Below are 18,966 nucleotides of genomic sequence, written 5' to 3' on the forward strand. Positions count from 1 at the left end.
TTGTAAAGGTCAGTGTCCACTGTAGAAAGAACACTATGGATCAATAATGAACCCTGTGGAGGGTGTGTTTAAAGCTCCTTTTTCATGACAATATTCAGATCATGTTCAGACGAAGGCATGAAAAGAGGAGCTGGTGGTGAAAGGAAGGAGGAAATGAAGTGAAAACAAAGCAGATCAACTCTGCTTCAGTCTGACTAAACAGTCCAGTTTCAGTGTGTGTAGGTGAACGTTCAGCTGAAAAGTTCAAACTGTTGTAGAAACTTACACACATTCATGGAAGTTCACATTTACACAATAAAAGCCCCTTTAAGACGTGAATGGTTTCCATCTACTCAAACACTAGAGGACTTTTATTTTGGAACAGTTGTGGAAGTGTTTCAGTTCTGTTAACGTCACCGACAATAGTGGAATCAAAACAGGTTTGGTTCCAAATACGACCATTTCTATCTGTTAAACAGAGGAAATGATGATGTTCTATCTATCTATCTATCTGTCCATCCGTCCGTCCGTCCATCCATCCCATAATTCTCCTTTCCCAGTACTAGTCCTCATGTCCACTCTTCTATTGGTCAAACTGTCCATTTCTGCTCTTTTGTCCATGACACAGACTGGATTTACCAGCAAATATTCACATGAAGTTTGTTCAATAAATGTCGACTTATTGATCTGAAAAGTCCCTCCGTGTTATTTTTACGTCTTCACTTGTATTTACTTGTAAAATAATTGAACATGAGTGATATTAATGATATCATCATCTTCTACATCCTTGATTTGGGTCAAACTAAACTCAGATCATAATATGTCATAGAAATCCATCCACTGTCACAGATTCAATTCAATCAAACATCAGTGTTTATGATCCATGTTTGAATGGATTTAGTGATTCATTGGAATGGATTAACATCAGTGTTTACATTTGTTCTGAATTTCTTGCTAATGTGCTGATGTCAGTAATTTGACCCCCCCTATTTCAGTGAAAACAGAGGTCCTGTAATAACATTAGTCCCATGTGAATCAACACTGATTTGGGGTGACTGAAAGGTTTTTTCTTCCTCCATGTATTTATACGACCTATTTCCTGGTCAAGGACTACAGAGGCTGCACTATGATGATAAATGAATGTTCTACAAGTATTTTGGTACTAATTCAGGAGTCCCATGTCATGATATAACACAGATATTCACCGACAGAACAAACTTAAATCCTTCATTAAAGCAACGTCTCAAAAGTTTATGTTGGGTAACTTTTAACCTCCTCAGATCCAGCTGTGGGTTTTCTGTCCACATTTGTGGACAGGAGTTTCAAAACTTCATACAAAAAAAACAAACAAACTGTCCACTACAAAGGACATTCCATAAAAATTTAAAAAACTGCTTGTGAAAAAACTGTTGCATCATGATGTTTCCACTTATCTAATAAAAAACAAAAAAAAATCTGGTACTTTGCTGACATTTCCTCGGTCTTAAGAGGTTAATGAAACAATGATGTAGTCGCCGAGAGGCTAAGCAAGGGAAAAAGAATCTTGACCTGCTGGACGTGCTGCTAAACAATGAAAAACTGAGCTCCAGATGAATATTGTTCCATACGTTTATTAAGGCTAAAAAACAAACAGTGAAATAATCCAGCAATATCTAAAAACATCCAAGACAGTATACTTTTGGCAGCGGCGGCGGTCAGCAAAGTAGGACCCTCCCCCCTCCCCCTCGCAATTCATTCATTCAACAGGTAAAAACAGCTGATTTTACTACTTCGGTGACATAAGTACCACCCTAACATGACTCCTCCCCAGATGTGACAAAGAAAATACTACCTGGCACTTACAGTTAGATAGATGACATGGTTGACAGTTATAGTCAGGAACGTTTTCTATTATTCGTACAGTTTTCTGTGAGTGGTGAACCATCCATGACATCAGTACCAGGGACTAATGTCAGTAAATTTGGGTTTGAAACAGGGTTAGGGTGACCGTAACCCTCAGTACCTCAGTAACCTCCTCCACATAAACATTCCAACCCGCAGTCTCAGATCATCTTCATCTGTCCAACTCTCCCTCCCACCTGCCCGCTTAACTACCATGGGGTCCAGAGCTTTCAGCCACTCAGCCCCCCACCTCTGGAATGCCCACCCAGAACACATAAAAAACTCTGACTCTATTACCACCTTCAAATCCCAGCTTAAGACTTATTTATTCAGACAGGCCGACTCACTTCCATAATTTCACTTTTATCTACTGCCATTTTATGAACCTATGGGTTTTATATATGTATATGTGTAATTTTAATTATGTTTTATTTTATTTTTAACAACTTTGTACAGTGACCTTGAGTGTCCTGAAAGGCACCTATTAATAAAACGTATTATTATTATTATTATTATTATTATTATTATTATTATTATTATTATTGTTGTTGTTATTATTATTATTATTATTGTTGTTGTTATTATTATTATTATTTTTATTGTTATTATTATTATTATTAGGGTAAGGCCACAGAGAACAGAGCCTGACTGCTTTTTTATTCAAACTGGAATGTTTTTTTTTCTGCAGGTGCAAAATATCATACTGTTTCCACTAAAAATCATCGATGCTCTTATCTCTGACAGCAGGTGAATGTGTGCGGACCAAGGTTATAATAGTTTTGGATTTTTCATTATAGTTTAGTTTTGTTTAGTTTTGACTTTTTTCCTCTAATTCAGTTAGTTTTAGTTTGTTTTTAGAGCAGGTTTGCTAGTTTTTATTAGTTTTCATTTTTTTCTAAATGCTTAGTTTTAGTTTAGTTTTAGTATTAATTTTAGTTTTGTCAAATCTTTTATCTTCCTCACCATCATATTCCCATAAATCCCAGACAGGACTCTGCTGCTTTCTCCCAACATTAGTCTCCATGTTTCCAGGTAGAGTGGGGACCAGAAGACGACTGGAAGGAGGGATGGACTGTAAAGTATCAAATGGTGCCGCTACCTAAAATTGCTAGAGCAAAATAAATCGATTTCATATACATCCGATATTGACAAAGATGAAAATGAAGGGAATTTTATCCATGATTTTATCCATTTTAGTTACTTTTGTAAACACACAATACAGTTTCAGTTAGTTATCATTTTTTCTTTTAATTATAGTTTTTATTTATTTCAGTTAACGAAAATGTTTTTTCAATTCTAGTTTTCGTCATTTCGTTTTCGTTAACGATAATAACCTTGGTACGGACCTCTCTCATATTTACCTCTTTGGTATTTTTACATCTTCTACTATAAGTCTGATCCAAACCCCAGCATGAAAAGAACGAATGTCAAGAAACGTGGAGAAGTGCAAGAATAGTTCAAATCCTGAAGAAAGGGCATGTGCTGATCCATTCTCCTTTCACATCTGATACTTATTGATTCATCCAGAATAGGAAACGGGTTTAACAACTGACCTTTGTTTCTATGTGGGTACAGACGGTCGACCTGAAGAGGGCTTTTCATGTTCAGGTCACATGTAGACGTGTTCCATGAGCCGGGCCCCCTCCAGGTCCGGGGACACGACTCTGTTCTGATTCTGGCCCAGTAGGACGGACAGGACGGCCTGGCTCAGGTCGGAGCGGTTCAACCCGGAGCACAGAGATACCACGTCAGTCCAAACGTCCACAGAGGCATCCCGGTCCTCCAGGATCACCTCCTCCAGAACCGCTGACAGAACAGAGGGATGCAACATGCTTCATATTTGACCTGTCCATGGAACTCGTGCCATGTTTCACATCATGTCAGATAAGGTTATGTTTCATGTCATGTCAGCCCTATACAGTGTTTCATATCATGTATCGGTTCATTATTCATGTTGTTTTGTGTCATGTCATGTTTCATGTCATGTTGTGTCATTTGAAATAATGTGGTTTTAAGTTATGTTTCGTGCCATATATATATTTTCATGTTACATATCATATGATGTGATGTCGGGTGTGTGTCATATCATTTCATGTTGTTACGTTGTGCGTCATGGTGTTGTATGTCATGGTGTTGTATGTCATGCTGTATGTTGTGTTTCATGACATGTGATGTTTCATGTTGTATGTTAAGTCAACATCACCATGTGAGATGAGGTGAGGACACGTCTCATGTCACATCAGAAGTTGTTTCATGTTACATCATTTGAAATTATGTGGTTTTAATTTATGTTTTATGTATATTTTCATGTTATATGTCAAATGTTGTGATGTGATGTCACAACAAGCAGTGTTTAATGTGCTGTCATCTTTACATTTTTTTTAATGACTATTTATTTATTGCTTTTTATAATTTACCATTGACATGTAGATCTTAGACACATGCAGATATTCACATCCACATTGTATATTTATTTATATTTACATGTGTGCTGTAGGCTCATTTTCTCAAGTCTGTATCTCTAATATCTCCTTTTCTCAACAGTCAATGGAAGGAACAATTGAAATAAAGCAATAGAAAGAATATAAAAAAAAACCACAGGTCCTGAACAATAAACATTTGGGAGTGACCATGTATCTGTTCTAGGGATGTAACGATAAACCGTGGTAAAATTTCCGACAGTTAGTATTACCGTTTAAATTCTAATTATCATGATAACTGTGTTCGATAACCGCACTTTGAAAATCACAGTAATACTGCTCATTTCCTGGAGAAGCAGATCAGCCTAACATGTTTTAAAATCCTCATTCTTTTAGAATATTTACATTTGTTCATTAAACAGTTCAGGAAAATATGACTGTGTTTCACTTTCTGTTTGTGTGCACAGTAGTGTGTATGTGTGACACTGGGAATGATCTGATCTGGAAAATGGTCAAACAAGCTCCACTATGACCTGTCCAACTACTTTTTTCCCACTCAAAAAACCACTCAGGAATCAATAGGAGAATTGATAAGGCATTGGACTGGTAAGCAGAATCGATCATGGCATTGGTATTCATCAAATCCTATTAATTCCCACCCCTGGTGCAGATACCTCTTAGGGTCATAAGGTGCCATCTTTAATGTACATTTGTATGTTTGATATTTACATGTTAATATTTCCGCAACAGAAAGTACATTGTGCATGTTGTTTCATTTGTTTTTTCTTTAAAATATAACTTGGTTACATTATTTCAGTGTGTGTATCAGTACTTTTTGAACATTTTGAGCACATCTAAACAATATCGCGATAATAATGATAGCCGTGATAATTTTGGTCACAATAACCATGATATGAAATTTTCATATCGTTACATCCCTAATCTGTTCATTTACATGGAATAAAATGTTCTGTCATCTTTATGTGTGTTTGTGTTTGTATCATACCTGGTCCTCTGCTGATGAAGCTGTCCAGGAGCTGCAGGGCCAGCTCCGGCTGCAGTGAATCAGTGAGCAGCGTGGAACAGGCCACGCCCACTGACATGATGGGTGCCCGGCCCCTGTGAGGCCCCGCCAAGAGCTGGAGGAGAGAGAGGCTGGGCGAGCGACATATGACCCACATGCAGTCCTCTGAGACAGTGAGACAGAGACAGATCCATACATGGACTATGACATCATCTGAGTCCTATGAATGACATCACACTTTTGTACACTTTTACAAACCAGTTGTGAAGCCTTCACAGTTGCTCATGAACTCAGCAGCACTATGAATGAGACCTCTCCTGCACATGCTCAGTGCAGTCTTCGTACGTAGCCCGCAAGCTTCGTAGACAATGGTGGACAATGCCAGAAACATGTCAGCCTCTGTGTGCTTCTTCTGAGCATGCTCAGTCAGGATATCACCCAAATCCTCAGAGAAGGTCAGTCTGAGGGCATAAAGGGAGTAAAGACGTGCACGCTGCACATGACTGACACTTTATCTTTTACATTTACTTGTTCTGAGTGATGGCGTGGGTGACAAGCTGCGAGGCGCTTTGCTCAAGGGCACAGTGGACGCCCTGTAGGGAAACACTAGCTGATAGTGCCTCCCCAGCTGGAAGGGTCATCAGCAGGGCCTGGAAGTAGAGAAGGAAAGGAGGGATGGACCCCGGGGACCCCCGCATACCTGGGAGGAGGAGACGTAGACGGGGTTCAGGACTGAAGATCAACCTGTGTGTAGTAGGTTTAAGACAAATGTGCAGGTGTGTGTGTGTGTGTGTGTGTGTTCACCTTTAAACATGTCCATGGTGTGGACGTTCCTTAGGACTCCTCCAGGAGAATGGGCAGCGAGAAGAGCAGCCTCTTCATACTGCGCCGACTCAAACAGCCCAACAAACCTGACAGCATAAATGTATTTTATTTATTTATTTGCACATACAAATACAAAATAAGACAAATACATGTACATATCTCTCTCAGTAGAGAGAAGGGTACGAAACTGTGCAGGTGAGGTCGGAAACCCGAAAGGCTTATACAATGACCTCACCTTGACCTAGCTGTATTTTAAACAGAATAAAAGAATGTCATTTCAAACAAAACCAAAAAACAATATACAATTCAGAGTCAGACCAGTTCAGGTAAGTCCACCTGTGAAGTACCTGTCTAGATAATCTGGCAGAAGTTTGGACCCATCAGTTTCAGTCGGCTCTTCACTCTCGAACACCTCGGCGTCGATGCTGCAGATGTCCTCATCTGTCACTGTGGGACACCAACATGTAGACATGAGCACCGTGACACTTCAGCTGTGTATTTACTGTTGACATGGAACAAAGACAAAAGTGTCTAAACACTGTACAAAACACCAAGTGGTTTGCATCCATGAAATGGCAAGATTTGACAGATGTAAGCAAAGGTGACGACTAGATTCTACACACTTTACACATATCACTAAGGATTTCTTATGTGAACAATAAAACATGCACACTATACAACTTTGCAGTTTATTTGACTATTATACTGCTTAGGGCGGCTGTGGCACAGGAGGTAGAGCGGGTCGTCCAGTAATGGTTGGTTTGAATCCCACTCTGTCCTAATCATGCGCTGTTGTGTCCTTGGGTACGACACTTCACCCTCCTTGCCTCCAGTGCTGCTGCTCACACTGGTGTATGAATGCGTATGGTGAATGGTGGTCGGAGGGGCCGTAGGCACGAATTAGCAGCCACACCTCTATCAGTCTGCCCCAGGGCAGCTGGAGCTACATATGCAGTTTACCACCACCAGAGCGTGAATGTGTGAGTGAATGAATAATGGATCCACTGCACATTGAGTATGTGCTCATAGAAAAGCCCTATATAAATCTAATCCATTATTATCATTATTATGATAGTTCCACGGCATGTTGTGCAGGCTGTACTGAAAGTAGAGTAGGACACCTGTATGTACCCATATAGAGTTTTAGAACACTACAAATAATTACCAACAGTTTTTGCCACATTACAAATACAGTGACATTCCATGTATGTACAGACATGAGCGCATGAAAGACAGTGAAGAAAATGTAGAGTAATGATCCAAACACTAGATTCATGGTGCATCTTACACTGACTATTCTGGGTCAGTTTGTTGGGTTTATAGATCTATCTGATAGACTTTGCTGAAAAAGAAATAATATTAAAGTCTCAGAAAACACTAAAACTCAGGCAGAGTTTAGTCAGAGTTTAAATTGGAGGCTTTTGAACACACACATCATTAGCTGCTTAACACATCCAAAGTTTAGTTCTGCAAGCAAATTACTATTTAGGCCCTTTTCCACCACAGGAACGTCTCCAGAAACTTTTACTTTACCTAGAACTTTGAAAAACCTTGTTGCATTTCCACAGAAACTAACCAGGTAAAAAAAACGTTCCCTTGATTGCAAACTTCCCCTAAAAAAGTTTCTGGTAGGTGGGTGGGACTTTTCAGATTCTTGGGGGTGGGGCTGTGTGTTGAAGAATGCTGATTGGTGGAAGATGCAGCGTGTGTCTGCAAACTGGTTTATTCCATTTCTACAAGACTCACCTTGTTTGTGTTTTCATCATTTGGAAAATCGAGCCAAAAAAGAGAAGCTACGAGAAGTGGACAATGAAGATGAAGCCCATTTGGTCAATACTCTCTTCAGAGTGTTTAAAGTCGCTCTTTTGAGCATATTCATCTTGTTCCTATGAATGCATTGCAGTCATCTGTCTGTCCATCTGAATATGCAATGAATAATGGTCCTGGACTTCATCAAACATATTTGCTCAATACGATGATTTTTGGTCCATTTTCCAAATGAATACACTTTTTTGAGCGAATCTGGCTGGAGCCGAGCCTGGCATATTCGTTTTACACCTACAAATGCATTGTTATCTTCTATCTGTCCATCCAAATATGTTAAAGAGAATATTCAGCAGATACACTCAAAACAGTCTGGACCTCATCAAACCTACGCCAAAGGCACACAGAACAAATTCAGCACGCTGAGCCTCATATGAATATATGTTCAGGAACTTTGAAATGCAGTGGAAAAACAAAACTCATAGATTACGAGGAATTCTTTTACCTTGGTAAATAACTTATTGGTAATAAAACTTCCTGGGAATCTGGTGGAAAAGGGGCTTTTGTTGTGTTTGTACTGTCTTCCACCAAAATCTCTTTGGCTTCAGCTGCTTCTGTTTCCACTGTGCACCTTTAAAAGTCAATTCAACTACATTGTCCACTATAATATTTATAATTTTGTGGCTTTAAAATCTTCAGAATGAGGATTTTTTCATGATGGGACTTCTGAAGTTGCTGCAGTGTCTCACCCCTGGTCTGTCTGATGTTCTCCAGTGTGGAACCCAGGAGTTCCTCCAGAGGAACCTGCTGCCCCCCTCCCTCCCAGCGGGACAGAGCGTCACATACACACCGGAGACGTCGATATCTGTAGGATGACAGAAAAAGAAAACAGAAGCACCACTTTACATCACATCACACACACTGTATTGTGTCGTATCAGGTATCCACTGCCGTTTAATGCTCAGTGTGTGATATTTAGTGCCATCTAGTGGTGAAATTGCCGACATCAGCCAGCTGACCCCCTGCCACCCACCCCTTCCACATGTAAATATAATATACCATCATTTACCATAACCTATAATAACCTATAAACATCAGATGCATCTGTCATAAAATGGAGGAGGATGGTTTTTCTGAGTTATTGTGGAAAGATGGTGGAGTGTGTGGAATCTGCTCCCTGTAGTTAAAAGCATAAACTTGAATATTATATTCATTTGTGCATTCAGACCCTCCTAAATTTTAATCATTGAAACTTTAATACAGAGTTTACGTGATGGAAAATCATCCAAAACAATGAGAAATGCCAATGCGCAAAATATGTAAAATACATTTACATTAAATTGTAGGATAAATACTTTTTTCTTCTGTCATTCTGTTTGAATAAGTATAACTTTGTATTTAAATTGTAATATAAATGCTTTCTTTTTGTGTATTTCTGGAATTAATGCTCATATCCAGTCAGACTGTCATGTGAATTGCAGTATTGGAACAGCATTCCAAAAGTGTTGAAGTGTACTGAATATTTCTTTCCCCCACTGTAAGTATGAATTACTCTGCTGGATTTCTGTAACCTCCCACGTCATTTTATTCATTGTGTTTCTAATCACCTCCACCAAGGAGGTCATGTTTTTGCCAGCGTTGGTTTGTCAGTCTGTCTGTCTGTGTGCAAGATAACTCAAAAAGTTATGGACAGATTCAGATGAAAATTTCAGGAAATGTTGATACCGGCACAAGGAACAAATGATTAAATTTTGGTGGTGATCGGGGGTGGGGGGGCACTGATCTGCCTTGGTGGAGGTCTGCGCTTCCTGAGTGCTTCTAGTTAATACTGTGTTAATCAGCAAACATGTGATATCCATCATCAGAGGCGGTAGTGACAGGTTCTAGTGTTTCTTCATTACAGGAGCCTCCGTCGGCTGGTCTCGCTGTTGAGCTGGTGTTGTTGGAGCTGTACAGCCTGGAGTTGAGTGACCAGCTTGGTGTTAATGTCCACAGACACACAGCGCCTCCTCTGGTCCAGCAGAGCAGCTTTCACCGCCTCCAGATGCTCCAGATGTTTGTCCAGAAGATCCAGATCCTCTGACTGAGCCAGTGTCGCACCTGACATGAGCCCAAGAGGAGATGGAGATGAAACACTGACAGTGTGTGTGTGTGTGTGTGTGTGTGTGTGTGTGTGTGTGTGTGTGTGTAAATAAAGGCTGCAGGCTTCAGCTGAACTACCTGGTATCCACACAGTCTGCTCTTTACATAACTTCAGTCTCCTGGTCTCCTGCTGAAGTTCTGCAGCTTCCCTCTGAAGGTCACAGATCCTGCAGACCCACAGACAAATCCACAAAAACAGCTGAAGAAAATGCACACCCCCAAAACTTTACTGACACTTAAACTGACAGGCTACTTGTCGGAAGTGAGACCTGCATTAAATGTCCTTCTCACTGGTGGGTTTACCTACCGGTGCCACGCCCTCCGTTTGAAAATCTGCAGAAAAAATTGCTGCATTGGCCGGGAGCAGAATGCCAGTCTTCCATGTCATAGTCGAAACACTGCCTACTGAGCTAAACCCCAGCTCTCTGAAGGACTGACCTATTTTCTGTCTAATTGTCTTGGTACTTTTTGGAATGTGATGTTTACATCTGAGCGTCAGGGTTAATTAAGATTAAAGTGTATATTATGTTGTGAAATATGACTGCAATGCATAGTATGATCTGTAAACAAAGCAAGCAGGAATATAACAATTTGGAGAAGGATATCACATATGTGTGTGTATATAGCCCCCCCCCTCCATTTTTTCTGGATCTGCCAATGCATTATAGTTTAATTCTAACTATATTTGCAGTATGCAAAGTTTAATTTCGATGTATCTTCTTACTTATCCATCAAAAAGATTCACAAATTGATAATTTAGAAGTGTGTTTTTTTCTTTCAGCTAAAACATACAACTCAAATTACAATCATAAAATACAAAAAAAGGAATTCTGCAATTAGATCACCCTGAATCCTCCTAAATCTGGACAAAGCGACACACCGATATCACTGGTCTACCAGGAAAATGCTTCCAGAATAAAAGTAATGAAATTTTACCACATGAGTCACTGATAAAGAAAAATCAAGTCAAAAATGCTGGTTGGCTGAACTTTCCAAGACACAGCCTTGGGTCAAAACGTGAAATTCAAGAATTAACCAGAGAATGGGTTTGACTCAAAAGGAATATTTGTCTCAGAGCTACAAGATCTACTTCAAAACACTGTCTGCACATTAGAATACATTCACTTTACAGGTTCTATTTAGTGGAAGATTTATAAAACTATAAACTATAAATGTACATAAACCAATATATATGTGTAATAACACTTTATCATATACCTTGAAAACATCAGCAAACCGGCACTTTTGTCATTTATTTTCCAATTAATCTTATTAAAATACGTAACATTTAGCACATTTAATCTCTGAAGCAAATCATTTCTAAAAAATTGTAGACCAGCGTATTTCAACTAGACACGTGTCAGCCGATATTTACTGATATCAGCTAGTATTGGTATCATTTATCTGTGGGCTTATAATTATATTTTTAAGGCATTTTTATGGTTGAATCTATGTTCATTCAAAGCCAATGAGATGAAGGACTGAGAGATTATAATACTAATATTTTTTATAATGAAGATTTATTTGCTAAGGAAGGTTACCTATCAAAAACAAAAGAGATGCATCGTGTCATTGGCTCTCAGTCATACTTTATTTGATAATTCATTCATCATTTTAGTGATTTTAAATATATCAGCCACAAATATTGCAGTCAGTGCATCCCTAACCCGGGAAAATTGCAGCCTTTTCCAATTCTACCATTGTACAAACTGACTTTACAATCCAGACTGGGATTTAAGGACTTGGCCGTGGTCCTACACACCTTTCTCGTAGGTTGGCGATTTGACTGTTACAGCTCATCAGTGACTTCAGTTTGGACGACGAAGCATCCCTATTCTTCTGAACCAATCCGAACTCCGCCTCCCTTGCCTTCGTCACCCTGATGACATCATCATACTCCGCTTTTATGGTCAACAAAAGCCTCTTATAGGTCGTTGACCGCGCAATCACCTGAAAAAAGAAGACAAGCTGCATTGTTTCTAAATGTAAAGTGTCATGAGATAACTTTTGTTATGATGTAGTACTATATGAATAAAATTTGATTAGTTGATTGATTGATTGATTAAGTATTCTTAAAATTGTAAAATCCATTGCAATGAATTTATGAAGGAATTAAGGGAAAAACATCTACTATGTGATCTATGAAAAACAAATGTGTTATCAGAATTATGAACGCTGCAGACTCATGTGCCTTGATCAGTGATAATACAAGATTAAAATATTATGAAAAAGTTTTTAGCCATACTTTATTCAAGTGATGGTGATAAGTACCACTAACAGCAGCAGCATTGTTTTAAATAACTGGAGTTATGGACAGAAGGGATATTTTATGTATTTTGTACTTTTTCAAAGCAAGGTTATACACAGCTTTACAAGATAAATACACAATAATAATAGTAATAATAATAATAATAATAATAATAATAATAATAATAATAATAATAATAATAATAACAAGAAGAAGAAGAAGAAGAAAAAGAAGAAGAAGAAGATTTTTCTCCACACTTTCATTTATTCATTAAATTGCATCTTGCATGTGACAGCTGCCTCTTTACCAGATCGTCACTGTAAATAGGAACTGGTTCCCAGTTGGTTTATCTGGTTAAATAAGGGAAAATAAATACATTTGAGTAATGACTCTTCCTATTATTGATTTTGCTGGTTCATGTTTGAACGGATGTGGTTTCCACTGTGTTCCTGTTAAACTGAACACAGAAACTAAAAGACGCTCTTTCAGATAAAGTTCCAGCCACTGGAGGGGGCTGTGAGCACCCCCACACAGGCACCCACAGACAGATCAGGCACCGCATTAACAACCACAAATGTGCTATGAGGAAAGGGAAAGAAATTTGAGAACAGGCAATAACAGTGTCCCACATGACCCACCCATAAAACCCAACTTGAACAAAGTAACAATGACAACTTTGGACTTGGGACGGGTACATATCACCATTTCCTCTTTGTATGGTGTTAGTTGGAATGTTTATGCATTCTCAGTCTGTGTTAAAATACAGTCAGGGTTTACAGGAAACATGGGCAACACTGAAAACAAGGACATGTTTGTAGGAGCTATTTGTCAGTTTAGTTTGTTGTTTAAAGTTAATTTACCTTTTTTGTTTACTAATTTAGTATTTTTTGCTAATTGTTTATTTTGATTTGTTTATTTTTTGTTTGTTTAATATTTCTTGATTTTCATGGTTATTGCTTTCATTCTTTGGTATTTAGCACCTTTTTGTTTTGTGTTTTCTTATTGGTTTAGACCGTGGGCACCTGGGTATAAACAGGGTATAAATAAGTTAGACCAGCATGCACCTGGGTGGGCCTATGGTTTTTTTATCAGACAGTCAGACAGGATGAGCAGGACAGACAGCAAAAAAGGCCTCAGCTGTTGTTTGCCTGTCAAATCTTGAAAATAAACCACTTGAACTACATCTATGACATGGACATTGTGTTTTTGACTGCGTAAACCACAAACCCATGGTGCATCTAGTGGGTATTTGAGTTCTGTTACAGTCTTAAGTTCAGTCACCTTTAAGTTGATTTAATTTGGATGACAAATAGCCGCTACAATGTTAATAACTACTTATTTTTCCCTGAAACCTTTAACATTTTTCTTCAGATAATATAAAATTTATTGCATGAAGTTCCATAGTTTCATTCAACACGTGTCAAATGCCTCTTATAGTTTTGGTGACTTTTGATCATGTGAAGGACATCACACTAAATCATTACGACCCTGTTGTAACCCTGTGCTGAACAACAAACAGGATACAAAAAAAGTGAGTAAATATTCTCTTTTGGACAGTAAATACTGATCATTTAGCAGCACTAGTGGATCAAAACATTGTCATCATTTTAAACTGATATGTAAAAACTTTTTAACATTGTGAATGGTACCACTGCACACTTTTGGATCTTTAAAAATCACACATCATCAGCTCCTCCATTTTAGAACCTCCACATTCTAACTATTTATGACATCAGTATTTCTCAGATATATGCTTTTATTTATAAATGACAGTTAAGTGAAGGGAATATTCAGTTCAACACTGACTTTGAAACTACTTCAATAGTTCAATTGACACTATTTGTTGGTCTTTGGCTTTTCATCTTTCTGAATGTCTGATTTACAGAGGTCAGTTTTTGATGAGCATTGTTTTCCCCATATATTGTTATGTTTTTTTTCACTAACATATGCACTTATTTAAGTCACATACATTTTCTGTATAGTGATTTCTTTTTCTTTCTTTCTTTCTTTCTTTCTTTCTTTCTTTCTTTCTTTTTGACCTTTAATTAACCACATAGAGCAGCACATGCCATGACAGAAGACAGGTTTTACAGACAGCTAGTAACAATAAATTCAAACAAAGAGTAATAATATTGTAATAACACAAAGCTTAGACAGTTGACATTAACATTTCTTAAAAGCTTTACTTTGATAACTTAATCAGCATAAAGTGTGGTTATTATATATATTTTGCAACCTAGGTGAAGTTAGCAGCGGGTTGGATATTCGACGGACATTCAAAACCCGTCGCCTTAGGGACTATCAATAAATTACTGCTCTAAATGTTTTTCTTCAATACCTACTTAGTCATGTGACCCAGAGACTCCAAATCAGTCTCAAATTATTATAATAAAGAGGACCTTTAGGAAACACCACTTAATATTTCTTTCCAGTCTATATTAATATTTTTAATGAATATTATTCATATTTTTAAATAAAAATGTTACTTTTTCTTCAATAGCTTCTCAGTCATGTGACCCAGAGACTCCAAATCAGTCTCAAATTATTAGAATAAAGAGGACCTTTAGGAAACACCACTTAATATTTCTCTCCAGTCCAGTCTTTTATTAAAAAATATGAATAATATTCATAAAAATATTAATATAGACTGGAGAGAAATATTAAGTGGTGTTTCCTAAAGGTGTCCTCTTTATTCTAATCATTTGAGACTGATTTGGAGTCTTTAGGTCACATGACTAAGAAGGTATTGAAGAAAAACATTTAGAGCAGTAATTTATTGATAGTCCCTAAGGCGATGGGTTTTGAATGTCCGTCGAATATCCAACCCGCTGCTAACTTCACCTAGGTTATTTTGCATATATTAATTTTCAGCCATATTTATTAATTTAATTTATAGAAATTGGTTATACATAGGCTATTATTTCCTTTATCCTCCTCCTTGTACTATACATCTCTGTCCTTTAGTTTAATTCTAACACACATTTAAATAAACATAAATTACTAGTTAACTTCAAACTTTTAGTTTAAAACTCTTTCGTTATCCATGTCTTTTCAACCCAACACTTTGCACTGTGGTTAATACTGCCACTTTAGTTACTCGTTAGTTTACCGGACTGCTCTGTGTTGTTCTCTGTAAATACCTTATTAAAGGCGGATCGGTAGGTCAGGTATCTCAGTTCGTCCGGTTCCTCCTCGGTAAACCGCAGGTACCGTTTCTCATGTTCAATAAATTCATACAGAGACTCCATAAACCTCTCATGGCTCTCCGGTATCAAAACATCGGGTGTTGAATTTCTTTCTTCTTTTCTTGAAGGTGAACCCTCGGCATACTGTGGCTCGGACATTGTATACACTTTGTAGCTAACACTTGAACTTTTTAGTTAGCTTATCGGCGTTACTATGGTTACAGTAGAAGTGAACCTAGGAAATGAGGCTTTGGAGGGTTGTGATGTTTCTTCTCTTAAAAACGCTACATTTATTGTTGTAGTTTCAATTGTACGTTTTTGTAAACGTACAAGCAAACAACTGTCAGAATTAAGACAACCAAACATAATAAAACAGAATACGCAGAGGTCATTTTGATCAGGCGCTGTGAGGGCTACCTACCCCGTGCAAAAGGCTGGAGAAAACCCCGTGGCTCCTTCCGAAAGCCCTCTTCTCATGATCCGCCATTAGGAGTGAACCGGTGGTAAGATCGAGCTCTAAGTTTCAACACGTTATTTTACAAAAATAACCACTTTTACGAGTCCTTTTAAGCAGAAACAGTAGGTTTAACATTAAGTGTATGTTCCCCTTGTAGGTGGGTTCAACGCCAGGATGCAGATTTTCGTCAAAACCCTCACGGGGAAGACCATAACCCTCGAGGTGGGTGAACAGTCCTGTGATGGAGCGGTGTGGCGTTCAGGGAGCGCTGGTGTACACAGTTGTCTAGGTTTAACTAATAAGTGAGGCGAGATTGTCCCACTTCTACACCATCATGCTACACACGACATGCCTTCGGTTTTTAATGTAATTATTTTAAACACTTAAAAGACTGACTTGTTAAGTAATGCCGTAATAATGTAGCTAGGCTAAGCTAGGCTAACTGCGCATCATACACACGTGTATCAGCAGAGTAACCAGGGCCTGGTGTAGTTATGAACTGTTAACACTGTATCATCATTTTATGTGAGGTCATTGCGTTTCAATGTTCAAAAGCTGTATATAATAGTGGTTGTTAACCATAGTTATGTCTGTTCTTGATGTCTTCAGGTTGAGCCTTCAGACACTATTGAAAATGTCAAGGCCAAAATCCAAGATAAAGAGGGTGAGTTTTGTTGTGGTTTTGGTTAAATTTGTCTGAGGGGTCTGTTGTGTCTGCAGGTGTTCATTAAGAACGTGGAAAAACAAGGAGGATTGTTCGTTGAATTTGACAATTGTAATGACCGGATAAAAAAAAAAAAAAACTCCGTGTAGATTTGGAATGTGTTTTTAGCCTCAGTTCAGTTGCAGTTGTGTCCTTTGCGTCTGTATTTATGTGCAGTGGATACAAATAACCTTTGTTTTTAGAGGTGAAACTAGATAATTACTTATTTTTGTCACTCTTGTGTATTGTGCGAAAATATCTAACCTAGAGCTGCAACCTATTGACTCAAAGTGATCCAAAAACTCATTCAAGCACAATTCTCCTGAATCAAAGCTTTGTTTCCTTCATTTCTCTGCTGTTAAACATTGGTTCCACTGTTGTGTTTGCTTATTGTGACGCACAAAGAAGCTTCAATTCAGGAAAACTGCAATAGAATATTTTCCTTCAGTCAATTTGAGTCGATTAATTGAATCGTGAATTTTTCTATCCACTTAAAGCGCCTAATCAGTTAATCGGTTGCAGCTCTAATCTAACCTTAAATCTGTCCTAACAAAATTGAAACATGCTATAGAAGTCATGTTCATGTACAGCCTGGTGTGTGTGATCCACAGACGGTTACAGGTTGTTGATGTGGTGTGTTTTCTTCTGCAGGTATCCCCCCTGATCAGCAGAGGTTGATCTTCGCTGGAAAGCAGCTGGAGGATGGGCGCACACTGTCCGACTACAATATCCAGAAGGTAAGTCCAGACACTGATTTCCTGTTCATTGAACTGTTCTCTTGATTTTTATCTCAGATTAATCCGTCAGTGATGTGACTGTGCAGTTCAGTGTATCATATCCGTGGTATTCGATCTCACTGTACATTGCTGCTTTGTAACTCAGTGAACTAGTTTGGTCCTCCTGAAACCCTGTTTATTCATAAAGTACTTAAAATCAGACTCTACATGTATTAAAAAGGTGCAGACCGTCGTGGAAGCTACACTTGTGCATTGATATAAATCTTTTTCCAGTATATTACTGCTAAAATTCTCATCCCTGAACTGAAAACAGGTTTGGACGCTCTCTTTGCCTGACATACTTTTAGTTGGAGACAGATCTGGTTAATTTGTGTCCTCTGAGTTGTGGTGCATCGAGGAACACCGTTAAATACAAACCTGTATCTATTCACCTGGTTGGAGGAGCTTCACCTTCAGAAACTCATGGAAGCAGTCTTAATTGTCAATTATGAAACACTGAACTGATGATGAACCAAACATTTTTTCCCTCTGGTCAACCTGTGTCCAGACTGACTGGCATTAAATGGGTTGTAATATGTGTAAGTGTATTTATAATGACTGATCATATAATAGAGCAAACATAGTTGATTCCTGATTTAATTTGACTAGTAACTGCCCTAAGACATCCCTAAAACTTGGCCTTGATTTTAAATAGATCCCTGAAGTACGTGGTCTGTAGAATCTGTATTTGGTTTATGTTCGGTCGGCTCTGTCAGTGAGTTTCATTGACGCAGTGGTGACATGTCTAGTATTAATGAAATGCCTCCTAAGTCTAGTTCCATTTGTTTCCTACTGGATACGCCTCCCTCAGGTGGTGAAGTGTCAGTGCTGCTGGTTTTTTCTAACGGGCTCACTGTTTGTGGATGCTTTTGCAGGAGTCCACTCTGCACTTGGTGCTGAGGCTGCGTGGTGGTGCCAAAAAGAGGAAGAAGAAGTCCTACACCACCCCAAAGAAGAACAAGCACAAGAGGAAGAAGGTCAAGCTCGCTGTGCTCAAATACTACAAGGTACGAGCACGTAAACTTCAGAGCAGTACGTAACACTACTCAGCCCACTGGGCCACGGTTTCACTGCAGTATGGGATGGGTTTTACCTGAGACAGTGTTCGGTCTCTTTTAGATTTAGTGTTTAATCAACAAACAGGAAATGATCAGCGTTACAATTTGCAGTGTTTCCCTCAAATGACTTGGAACAATCGGACTCGTAAACTGTGATTGTTGAACTGACTCTGAGGTTTGTGTTTCCTCTGCAGGTGGATGAGAACGGTAAAATCCATCGGCTGAGGCGCGAGTGTCCTGCTGACGAGTGCGGTGCCGGCGTCTTCATGGCCAGCCACTTCGACCGCCACTACTGCGGGAAGTGCTGCCTCACCTACTGCTTCAACAAGCCTGAGGACAAGTAGACGGGCTCAAAGGTGTTAATAAAGGAAATGTTTCACAGCTCAGCGTCTGTGCTTTGATTTCACAAATGCAACCCAATGGTTTTTATCACCACCTCTGTCCAGGTGTTGACTAAATGTTTGACAGTAAAGTCACAATGATCTGCAGAAAACACAATGAGTA

The 18,966-nt window shown here is 38.6% G+C and overlaps 2 protein-coding genes and 1 long non-coding RNA gene across 5 annotated transcripts in view; 2 read left to right on the forward strand and 1 right to left on the reverse strand.

Moving 5' to 3' along the window:
* Positions 1-15,851, reverse strand: part of LOC115434004 (clathrin heavy chain linker domain-containing protein 1-like) — a 40,884-nt gene extending 25,033 nt beyond the window's left edge. The window contains exons 1-11 of one of the 3 annotated variants that reach the window (XM_030155658.1): positions 15,424-15,851; positions 11,798-11,985; positions 10,114-10,202; positions 9,795-9,993; positions 8,643-8,758; positions 6,477-6,576; positions 6,109-6,215; positions 5,833-6,004; positions 5,563-5,765; positions 5,287-5,469; positions 3,445-3,666 (exon numbers count right to left, since the gene is read on the reverse strand). In XM_030155658.1, the coding sequence (XP_030011518.1) occupies positions 3,470-3,666; positions 5,287-5,469; positions 5,563-5,765; positions 5,833-6,004; positions 6,109-6,215; positions 6,477-6,576; positions 8,643-8,758; positions 9,795-9,993; positions 10,114-10,202; positions 11,798-11,985; positions 15,424-15,627 (1,758 nt within the window). In that variant the 5' untranslated portion in view covers positions 15,628-15,851 and the 3' untranslated portion in view covers positions 3,445-3,469. Of the gene's footprint in view, positions 1-3,207; positions 3,667-5,286; positions 5,470-5,562; positions 5,766-5,832; positions 6,005-6,108; positions 6,216-6,476; positions 6,577-8,642; positions 8,759-9,794; positions 9,994-10,113; positions 10,203-11,797; positions 11,986-15,423 lie in introns of those variants that run through there. The other 2 variants (XM_030155657.1, XR_003937457.1) reach the window with 2 other exon arrangements.
* On the forward strand, positions 5,987-9,887 carry LOC115434009 (uncharacterized). Its single transcript, XR_003937458.1, has 3 exons — positions 5,987-6,080; positions 8,668-9,430; positions 9,797-9,887. It is a non-coding gene; the product is annotated as an uncharacterized LOC115434009 (long non-coding RNA).
* Positions 15,852-15,901: 50 nt separating the features above from the next.
* On the forward strand, positions 15,902-18,848 carry rps27a (ribosomal protein S27a). The gene is made up of 6 exons (XM_030155663.1): positions 15,902-15,971; positions 16,083-16,147; positions 16,535-16,589; positions 17,280-17,365; positions 18,280-18,411; positions 18,657-18,848. Exons 2-6 carry the CDS (start codon positions 16,100-16,102, stop codon positions 18,804-18,806), a joined length of 471 nt encoding a protein of 156 aa, XP_030011523.1. The 5' UTR covers positions 15,902-15,971; positions 16,083-16,099; the 3' UTR covers positions 18,807-18,848.
* The last annotated feature ends 118 nt before the right edge of the window (positions 18,849-18,966 follow it).

Source organism: Sphaeramia orbicularis, chromosome 15 (genome assembly GCF_902148855.1).
Source record: "Sphaeramia orbicularis chromosome 15, fSphaOr1.1, whole genome shotgun sequence".
In the NCBI taxonomy this organism is placed as follows: Eukaryota; Metazoa; Chordata; class Actinopteri; order Kurtiformes; family Apogonidae; genus Sphaeramia; species Sphaeramia orbicularis.

Excerpts from the sequence above, each read along its gene's own strand:
- rps27a (XM_030155663.1), top strand. The coding sequence starts at position 16,100 with ATGCAGATTTTCGTCAAAACCCTCACGGGGAAGACCATAACCCTCGAG. Across the intron at positions 16,148-16,534 it reads GGAAGACCATAACCCTCGAG|GTTGAGCCTTCAGACACTAT; the intron begins GTGGGTGAACAG and ends TGATGTCTTCAG. Across the intron at positions 16,590-17,279 it reads CAAAATCCAAGATAAAGAGG|GTATCCCCCCTGATCAGCAG; the intron begins GTGAGTTTTGTT and ends TTTCTTCTGCAG.